Below are 10,552 nucleotides of genomic sequence, written 5' to 3'. Positions count from 1 at the left end.
GCTTCTCACTCCTTTTTGTCTTTTGCACCAGGAGGTGGAGTGGAGAACATGGGAGCTGAATCACGAGCGGGGAATTAATGCATGGAGTGTCGCCTGTTTTCACATCGCCATACTGCACTTTCGGGAGCCGGGAGAATTGACCATGGGGAGCCACGGCCAAAGGATTTCGGACTGAACTGTTATTATTTTTGCACTGTAAAAGGATGGCTCTCCGTTCACTTCATTTTACGATTTCACCTTAAGCCGAATTTGTCCTCTCAGCTGTAAAAGAATCCGGGTCACAGGCACCAATTATCAAATTCGGTTCTTTTTTAAATTCTTTTACCAACAGAGAAAGACCGGACTCAGTGTGGTCAAGCTCAAAAATTCATCTTTATTCTACATTTCCGGAAAAGGAGAGCTGCGGACGCTAGCAAGCACCCACAGGTCTAAAAACATTACAAGCCAAATGCGTATATATATAGTTCTCTTATACGTCACACACAGTTTCGATCAAAACAACTCTGCCTAGTTTCACTTTCTGTCTACATCCTGTCAGCCTCTGACCTAGTTTATACTCAAAGTTGGCCCTCTCTTAAACTTGAAGCAAACTATATTAAAAACAAGTGACAATAAGCACTAACAATATATTTATTTCGTAACAAAACATACCCACTTAGATGAGCCTTGGCTAGATGTAGAACAGGCACTATGCAATAATCTAGAGATTTCAGACTTAACATTTATCAGCTCAAATATCAAATGACATGAATGCTTTAAAAGCATTAACATCAGCTCTTCTTTGACAGAATAGTGGGAGTTTCTAAAAATAATGTTTTTCTTTTCCTTAATCTTCTTTGTCCCTTTCCTATCTCCCAGTCATGTCTATCTGTCACATCTGTAACAACTGAAAATTTAAAAAAATACAATAAAATAAATAAGAAATAATAAGGTCGATCAAGTGGATCATCATGGGCTGGGTATCTTTGTTGGCCTTCAGACAACAATTCTGACGGCTAAAGAACCAAATGGGACAGGCAAAAAAAAAAAGAAAAAGAACAGAAGCAAAGAGGCTTTCTAGTCCAAAGTCATTAAAAAGAAAAACAGCAGCCGACAGTGCTGTACACAATGTTAGACTGATTGGTAATAAGCAAGCAAATAATGCAGAAAATTGAGATTTTTGGGTGGGAAACTGTTCCTAAAGTGCACTGAGAGAGGGAGAGAGCTGTGCAGGAAGTGTGAGTTTATCATGGTGGAAGCAAAACAGCAAAAGTAAGACGGAATTCATGACGATGCACTGTTAGCCTTTGCAGTAATTTCCATAGCTTAGTACTGCAAAATCAACAGTAAAAAACTCTAAAGGATGTTTGCAGTTTAGTACTGTAATTTGCAAGTAATTGTGGGAAAATTCCATGAGATTACATTATTTTTACGGTAACTCACCGTACTCATGGAAACAGCTGTAAAATACAGCAAATGTAACAATTGGTGATGTTACTGAGATTATACTATTACACCATCCGAGTTTCTGTTGTTTTCTACTGTAGATCTAAGAGTAATTACCTAAATCCTCATTCAGAGTGTATTACCATAAAATGCAATTCATTGTGAGAGTAGTATCACATGTAAACTACAATATACAGCATCATTTTTAACTTAAGGAGTAAGTTGCAGCTACACTATTTGAAGTATTTGAAGTATAACTGAAGTATACTAAGAAGTACAACAAAATACCCAGCAAGCATTGCAGTGCTTTAACTGTAAAATTAAAACAACTATGAAACAAATAATTGATGTTGTTACGACCCGGCTCGAGGCCGCAACATAAAACAGGAGACGAATAGCAGAGTGTAGGTAGGAAGAGGTTTTATCTTAAAATGGAACACCAGGTTGGCTAAAATGGTTGGTGCCACCAAGGCAAAAGCAAGTGAGCTCCCCGGAAGCTTGCCTCAGGTATGGTTTTATCCACACCTGACTAGGTGTGGCCAATTAGCACCAGCTGAACACATTAAGATGATTAGGGGCTGCAGAGGGACGTAACACCTCCTCCCTCAAAAGGGTTCCTTTAGGACCCCTAAATTTATTAAAAGCCCCTCTGAAGCCTTCAGGTCCTTGACCCACAAACCTGGAATAAAAGTAAAAGCTAACAGAAGCACAGTGTTCACACTATAGTTGGCATCTGTAAGCATGGATGCCCCTGCATGAGGATTTGAAGTTGCCACACTGAACACACACAAAAAGTAACATGTGACCAACATAAAGGAGCACAACAGTCACCAACCCAAAACGATTACCTGACCTACAACACAAAACCAAAAGTAAGAACAAATAATCACAACTAAGTGATCTGTTGTCTCCACCACACAAACAGTCACATACAAGTGGCCCTATACCATAACAAGTTACTTTAATCCAAAAAGTTCAGTAAAGCAAGCACACTAGTGACCAACCACAAAATGGAGAGCTATGGCCACACAATGATCACATTAAGGGGGACTCAGCACCCCTCAGTGTTATTGCCATCACTTGGCCAGCAACACTCACAAGTGATCCAACAAAAGTAGCCATATTCCCCACAACACTAAAAGTCACAGCACAAAACACTCACCTCACGAGGATCTCATTAGCATCCATCAACACTGACATATGCACACACAGTACACACTATGCCAACTTAAAAATGGTCTACCTGCCTCAGCTACAGACCATAATTATTGAATGGTCTCAAACCTCCTGCCAAGTTCGCTGCCACTGATTTACTATGAGCAACTCCCAGCCTAAAACGCTAAAAACAAAACTTGACCTGTCTAGTCTTCAGTGGTGTACCGGGCTCGAGGCAACTTTAAACGCGAACTCGAGAGCAAGCAGCAGACCAGAGGTATGGTCTCCTACCAAACTCTGAAGCGTACCCCCACCCAGGATAACCACCAAACACAATAAACTAAAACAATAAAGCAAAACAACAAACAAATGCTTCGATGGAAGGGCAGCACAGCTACCCAGCTGAAACACACTTACTAAAGGGAGTCTGCCCAATTACAGTGAACACCGTCACTCACCCACTTAAAAGCAATACAAAAAAACTGATATTCAGTCTCCACTAAAATGTCCAAAAATCCCGGACGAGCCCCCACTTATGTTACGACCCGGCTCGAGGCCGCAACATAAAACAGGAGACGAATAGCAGTGTGTAGGTAGGAAGAGGTTTTATCTTAAAATGGACCACCAGGTTGGCTAAAATGGCTGGTACCACCAAGGCAAAAGCAAGTGAGCTCCCCAGAAGCTTGCCTCAGGTATGGTTTTATCCACACCTGACTAGGTGTGGCCAATTAGCACCAGCTGAACACATTAAGATGATTAGGGGCTGCAGAGGGACGTAACAATGTTTTAAACAAGAATTTGTCAGAAATTCTTGTGTAATGTCTTTTACCTTCTGAACAGAGTAAGTGGGATAAAAAAAAAATGTTTAAACCGTGAGTGAAAACGGTTAATAGTTAATAAACCTCAACTCTCAAATCATTTTCTCACCTGTTTGCAATATAATTCTGGTACGTGAACTATGAGTGTAGTTCTCTGCAAAGGAAGCCTTCTGATAGTTGGAACTATTATCTGACTGTCTGAGGAATGGAGTGATTTGTTACATGTGAAAAATATGTTTCAACTGGATTTTAATTACTATGTTTCAACCAGAAGTAACTCAAATATAAACTAAAAAGTAAATCAATAGTATACTTGTAAGTTTAGTATTGTGTTAGAGTAGAGTATATTTTAAGTATACTCTTATAGACTGGAAAGGACATTATGCTAATACAGTTATAGTGAACAAAAAGTACATCTAAAAGTTCATTTCAAGTATACTTCTATATACTAAAACGGGGGCCAATGTAGGTAACGTATACTTAGACTGATTTCCTTTCTATATGTTACATTTAGAGTAATGTTTAAAAGTTACTTCATTTAGCAGGGTGTAGCTTTTTTCTCTTCTTATTCTTTTTTATACTGGAACTTCATTTTTTCTGTATAAGGTGGTACTTTTAAGACACCTCTGCCTAACTACAGTGAACTAACCAGAAGTCTCGGAATATGCTCTGGTGGTCATTTTGCACAAGTTCAGGTGTCACATCCATGAAACCTACACCACTAACCAGCATCAGTCCTACAACTTCACTCTCAAATTTAATAAATTCTGGGACAAGCAGAAACTGTATTTTTAGCGGTGCATTAATGCACTCTCCTTGTAGCACCACTTCATCTTGGTTCAGAAGAGATGTCCTGGATATACATGATAATGTAACACGGGTGTTTTTGTTTGTTCATGTTTAGCGCGTTGGGTTGTGTTTTTAAAGCGAATGTTACGTTTTTAAAGCGTGTTAGGCGACAGGTGTGTGTAGCACTTGTTAACTTGTCAATGTCAAGACCACACCTTTACCTGACGTACAACGTGACGTATGGCGCACACTTTCAAAACAACAATGGCGGATAGAAGATATTGATCGAGGCGGCTAATGCTCCTTTCGCTGGTTGCCAACCACCATTAAATAACAAGAAGAAGAAAATATTGATCTGCTCTTAGTTTTGCACGTTTAAGACGCAATTCAAACTCAAAAAAGCTGCAAAGCAGGAGAACAACATGGCCATCAATTATTCTGTGCCACAGATCCAGTTTGCTGCAGCACAGAGTGATGATGGTGGAAGAACAACAGAGACAATTTACGGACCGTTAACATGTGCAACTTAGAAGTAGTCAGAGGTAACTGGATGGAGTTCAGTCAGGTTAAATGCACGGTTGATTGGATTATATCTGAAGATCATATGCTATTCGTGACAACTCTACTAGACTCCAAATTTCTCGTCCATGAGGGAGTATCTCAAAAGTAAATGGAGTTTGCAAAGAAAGGCGTCTGGACTTCTTTAAGTTGCTTGAAGACGTTTCACCTCTCATCCGAGAAGCTTCTTCAGTTCTAAGGTCAAATGGCCGAGAGTCCCAGATTTAAACCCAGTGGGAGTATCCCCCCAAGGAGGGACAAAGGACCCCCTGGTGATCCTCTAATCACATGCGCCAAGGTGTGAAAGTGGGTGTGGGACCTAATCAGCCAGGGTTTCGGGTGAGCCCATTGTGAGCCCATTAAAGTTGGACTGACACCAGCTAATCAGTCTGAAGGTAAGTGTTTTTTCACTTATTCGACAGAAGTCAGAAATACGCTCTTATTACTGTTTGTTTTGACTTTTAAGCTACCCAGCCAGGTTATTTTCAGTCAAATGCTAAGACAAAATGTCAATATCTATGAATGTGGAGACTCAAAAGACTAGTTAGGTAATAGTTGCCGATGGATTTATGAGACTTGATAGAAACTTGGACGTTTGCAACAGGTGAATCGGTGAACTACCGAGGTTGCCCAAATGCTTAAAGCTGTTAGCTGGTTAGTGTTTTCAGGTGTGCTTGTACTACCTGTACGGTGCGGAGTGCTGACTAAGTCATGTTAAACCCATTAAAGCGTCGAGCTCAAATATCTTTTCATTTTTGTGCACTGCTCTCTTGTCTTTTGTCAGCACACATTTTCTGTTTATTGAAGCCTTTTGTGAATAATTTTGATCATGTAAAAACTGGGAATTGGTCCCTATTGACAATACTCTTATTTTTCTTTCTTTTTTTTTTTGCATTGCATCGCATATGTCATTTAGGAAAGGTAATTGGTCATTGAACTTTTTGCAACTATGTGTATTTGTAAATTTTGTGGCTTCCATGCACGCAAATTTATATTGTTCAGTTTGCATGTTAAAAGCCACAAACATGTAGCTAACTATAGGTTTTCTTGTGGAACTGAGAACTGTCCTGCCACGTTCAGAACATTTTCTGCCTTTCATTCACATATGCCTAGGAATCACAGAACAAGAAGGGAGACCACTGAGGAGAAGTTCTATGAGTTCACGGGCAGTGTTGGTCAAGTTACTTGAAAAAAGTAATCAGTTACTAATTACTGATTACTTCCCCCAAAAAGTAATCCCGTTACTTTACTGATTACTTATCTTCAAAAGTAATCAATTACTTAGTTACTTAGTTACTTAGTTACTTTTTAAAAACACGATTTACAACCTGAATAGGTGATAAAGCGATAGATCTTTCAGCCCAATTCTACTTTTTCTGCATAATTCATCATACAAAATGTAATCAAATGGAAACGTCTCTTTTTAAAACTTGTTTTATTAGTTTTAATCTTTTAACTTTATGCATCAAGCAAAAATTAAATTATATGCAACATTCTCTGACTGGAAGAAATTTGTTTAACATTTAAACCTATTTTCTGCACATTCCAGCACATAAAATAAAATATTTTTTTGTGTTTACACTCACTCTTTCAAATAGATGCAAGTAAAACACAGCAGAAAATAAATAAAATCAAAGACTCAGCGGTCCTGTTGCTCTATTTTCACCTGTAAAGCAGGACTGGGGTAGGCGGAGGTTTACCCTGGTGCAGGTGTGCTGCAGCGGTCAGTGGAAGAATCTGCGAGTTTCTCTGTGAATTTCACATTACGTCGTAGTACACTCGCTGCTTGCTTGGAAGTTTAGGGGTTTTTTCGCTGTAAAAAGAAGTTTTCTTCCCACGCACAGCGGACACTAATGTTTTTGTCACTTTTTATGGAATCAAACTCAAAATAAGGTCAGTACTTCCACGCTTTAAACGCTGCATGCTACACTCTGTCCCGCACTCGATATACTATGATCTGCAGACAGCTGTTGTCACGAACGTCGCACTCGCTTACGTCACTGTCATGAGACGTTCTCGCAAAAAATCACGGTTTTAGTAACGCAGTAACGCAGCGTTCCTACGTGAAAGTAACGGTAATCTAATTACCGTTTTTGCAATAGTAATCCCTTACATTACTCGTTACTTGAAAAAAGTAATCAGATTACAGTAACTCGTTACAAGTAACGCGTTACTGCCCATCTCTGTTCACGGGTGACCTCAGCTGTCAAGTTCCTGGATGTGGGTATGCTGCACAAAACTTTACAACTCTTTGTGCCCATCTCAGATTTCACATCAAAGACGGGAAAAAAGTATTATGTCCATTTGAAGATTGCTCTAAATACTTCAGTGTCCGAACATCATTTTCCAGCCGTATTTCTCGAAAACATAAGTAGACAGTTCAGCAGTCAAGGGCAACAAGAAATTGGGGAATTTGCCATAATACAAGAACAGGACACAGTTAATCTATTAGAAGAGAGTTGGCTTTGTGTAATTTAAAAATGCAGGCTAAAATGCTCTTACCAACCAGCACTATACAGAGCATCATAGAGGAATTTCAGGATCTTCGCAGCTGTGCAATGCACGATGTTCTTGCAATACTGTCTGACAAACTCTTCATTTAATATTCCACAAGCAGAAGTGGACAAAATCAACCAAGAACTTTTTTCATAGAGGACTATATATATATATCTGAGACACAGCAGGTTTCCTGACAAAGCTTTAAAAGCAAAACATCACTATTTGTTACATTATGCAGAGCTTATCCTTCACTTTGGACCACTCATTCGTTTGTGCACCCTTAGGTTTGAGAGCAAGCACTCGTATTTCAAAGCATGTACAAGTTCACTCTTGCATAACTTTGTCAACTTATGCAAGACTGAACGGCATCAGTTACTGCAGTCCTACCTCTCAGTGGGCCAAATGTTTCCACCTATAGTCCAAATCATTGGAGAAACAAGTGACTAGAATCCTCATCTTTACAATGCTCTCATTCAAGAAGCTGTGGCAAACTTTGGATGTGTCAGCAGTTGTCTACAAAGGTACCAAGTATGTCAAAGGTGATGATGGCTTGGTTTTTGGGAAGATAGCTGTTATACTTGTTAACGATTCTGAATTGTACTTTGTGCTCGAGTTGCATCACTCAGTACTTCTCATTTACCTTGGACTTCACTGCTTGCGTTGCCCTACAGAAAGAAGTGTTTGTGTAAATGCTGACAGTCTGATGGATTATTACCCACCACCACTTTATAACATGGCAGGCCTTTTTGTTGTCTCCCTACACAATTCAGTTTCCTCTTAATTCTCTTTCAGGGATGGAAATTGAAGAGGAACTCACAAGCCTCCTGCCGACACTAGACAGAGAGAAAATAATCTGCATTGTAGAACATCTGACGGACGTTATTGGTGTACAACAAAAAAGTGATCTTTTGTTTGTGGAGGCGGAAGATCTCAAACCCTTTCTCACACCAATTCAAATACGTAAACTACTTCTTGCATTTAAAGGTTTGTGTAGGTTCTGTACAAATCATAGACTTGAGTCTATGATTTGAAGGTCACTCATAGACTCATATGTCACTGATTAGCTTGATTAGCTTTTTTTTCTCTTCACCATACTACACATGTACTTTGACAGTATAATATTGAAGAGCGTTTTGGGGCTCACATTGTCTGGTAGATACTTAACACGGAAAACATAAACAAAAGTAGACACTAAATCTAACACCATTAACCTTTCATTGGTAGTGGTACAACTAAGGGTTTGAAATTGTGACAAACTGTAAAATATATTGACTCAAGGTCTTTTCAATGCAAGACCTTGAGTTTGTAGTTCTTTTGCAGTCCTGGGATTGCTTCTTTTCATCTTTAGACAAGGTCCCCAAAAACTGCCTTGCCGTTACTACTCAATCCTAATTGAAGGGTTCATCTTTTAGTGAGAACATATTTGTTGACATAGTAGCTTTTTAAGGTAGCTTTTCCAATGATCTTTATTTATTTATTTATTTATTTATTTATTTATGTGTTTAGATGGCAACAGACCAGAGAACCTGAATGACACCATTACTCTGGAGCTTTGCCCTGCTGCATCAGCTGAAACATCAAGCCATCCACCTCACCCCTCCTCCTCCACGTCCACCACTATGTACAACCATTACTCCAGCTCTTGGGTCTCACACTTACAGATTCCTTGGGGAAGATTTCCACTCCGATTGTCGCATGCAATCACAAGAGGAGACAGAGCTCATCCAGAGGACAGGAGAAGTATGGTTAGAATTGTTGTGGAGGCCATGCAAGTTCACTGCAGGAACCCTAAACGTGCATCTTGTGAAGAAGTTGCTAAAATCATTGTAAACAGATACCCTCAAACATTTGCAGATTTTACTGAAAAGGGAGAAAGACTGGGTTGTGGACATTATTCACTACTAAGAAGCATCAAATCTAGAGTTGAACATGTTAATCGAGATAATACAACACATAGACTTCGTCAAACAAAGAGAACCAGGAATGAGGAAGACTGCAGTCCCAACAGTAATGCAACCTCACCTAAAAAAGTTAGATGCCTTGTGGATAGCTATGGTTGTATAAATTGGCAACCAGTTGAACTTCCTGAGGGGGAAACGCCAGCTTCTTTAGAGGAAAAGAAACACATCCTGTTGACAATTTTTAATTCAGAAGGACCTGGAGCTGTGGAGAGACCTGATGTGGATGACTTCATGTGCCTCACATATATTTCTCAGCGCCAGCTTATCAACAGTTGTCGCTCACTTTCAGTAGCTGAAATTCAGGAGCAGTGGCCATTCTTGTTTACTCGGAAAGGTCTTTCGAACCACTTTTACAAACTCACAGGCATCGATATCAGTGAGTGCTTAAGTCAGGCCCTCATAACCAAAGGCAGAAGGATTATTAACTATTTCTCCAGCCAGAAGCTCAAATGGAAGCTTGGTATAAGGACACTCATCCAGCAGATAGAAAGTGAGGGAGTTTTGACCAACAACAAGGTTGGCACAGCAACCATACTTCTCATGATGAAGTATTACAAGGAAGATGAAGACTCCCTCTTTGTCTTAGCAGATGTAAGCTTCTTACATACAGCTCTATGTTTAATACTGTTGCTTGCTGTCCTGTTTTTGTTTTGTTTTTTGTTACATAAAATGTCTCGGTCCTTTTTCTGGCAGGAAACATCTACCAGGATGTCCCTTGAAGCAGAGAGCAACCTGGCAATCACTCCAAGGCTGATTATGCTTGGTAAGAAGTCATTTATGAAATAGAGCTGATTAGACAATATTATAATTTCTGTTTGGCACAGGAGCTTTTCGTGGATGCAGGTATCCAGTCTCTGTTTTGTTAGCTCACATTTCTGTAATTTCCTTTATAAACCAAGGTTGTTGAACATGTGTCTCAGTGAACCCAGCAAGGTAACAATATCAAATTTCACATTACATATTACTGATCAACATGGTAGTCTAGCTACACCAACAGCAGAAATACTGAAGTCAATACTGTAAAGTTTAACAGCAGCACACACTATAAACTCCAAAATAACCATACAGTTAATACCTAATTTACCATACCGGTAATTTAATTGGGCTGACTCTTTGTTAGGTGTGTTTAATGTGCAGAATAATTCCCAATTATGTACAATTCTAATATGTTAACACGGACTACATAAGGCCATTAATGATTAACTGTACGTAGCTATTTGCTTTTTGATTATCTAGACAGTGTGAAGAAGTGAAGTATTGAAATTATTTTATGTTGCATAATGACAACATGTTGCCCCTATACATTTAAGGACAAAGTTCAATGACCGCCACCTGCTGGATGGTGAG

The 10,552-nt window shown here is 39.4% G+C and overlaps 1 protein-coding gene across 1 annotated transcript; it reads left to right on the top strand.

Moving 5' to 3' along the window:
* Positions 1-5,134: 5,134 nt before the first annotated feature.
* LOC109203776 (uncharacterized) lies at positions 5,135-10,515 on the top strand. The gene is made up of 6 exons (XM_025910627.1): positions 5,135-5,140; positions 5,859-5,903; positions 6,931-6,969; positions 8,037-8,228; positions 8,751-9,796; positions 9,899-10,515. Exons 2-6 carry the CDS (start codon positions 5,900-5,902, stop codon positions 9,989-9,991), a joined length of 1,374 nt encoding a protein of 457 aa, XP_025766412.1. The 5' UTR covers positions 5,135-5,140; positions 5,859-5,899; the 3' UTR covers positions 9,992-10,515.
* The last annotated feature ends 37 nt before the right edge of the window (positions 10,516-10,552 follow it).

Source organism: Oreochromis niloticus, linkage group LG10, assembly GCF_001858045.2.
Source record: "Oreochromis niloticus isolate F11D_XX linkage group LG10, O_niloticus_UMD_NMBU, whole genome shotgun sequence".
Lineage (NCBI taxonomy): Eukaryota > Metazoa > Chordata > Actinopteri > Cichliformes > Cichlidae > Oreochromis > Oreochromis niloticus.
The sequence above is the reverse complement of the archived record's forward strand: the minus strand, read 5'-3'. Positions and strand labels throughout refer to the sequence as shown.

What these genes read in the sequence shown, in the direction of transcription:
- LOC109203776 (XM_025910627.1), top strand. An exon ending in ACTACTTCTTGCATTTAAAG is followed by an intron (nt 8,229 to 8,750) that starts GTTTGTGTAGGT and finishes TTATGTGTTTAG; the next exon opens with ATGGCAACAGACCAGAGAAC. An exon ending in CCCTCTTTGTCTTAGCAGAT is followed by an intron (nt 9,797 to 9,898) that starts GTAAGCTTCTTA and finishes TTTTTCTGGCAG; the next exon opens with GAAACATCTACCAGGATGTC.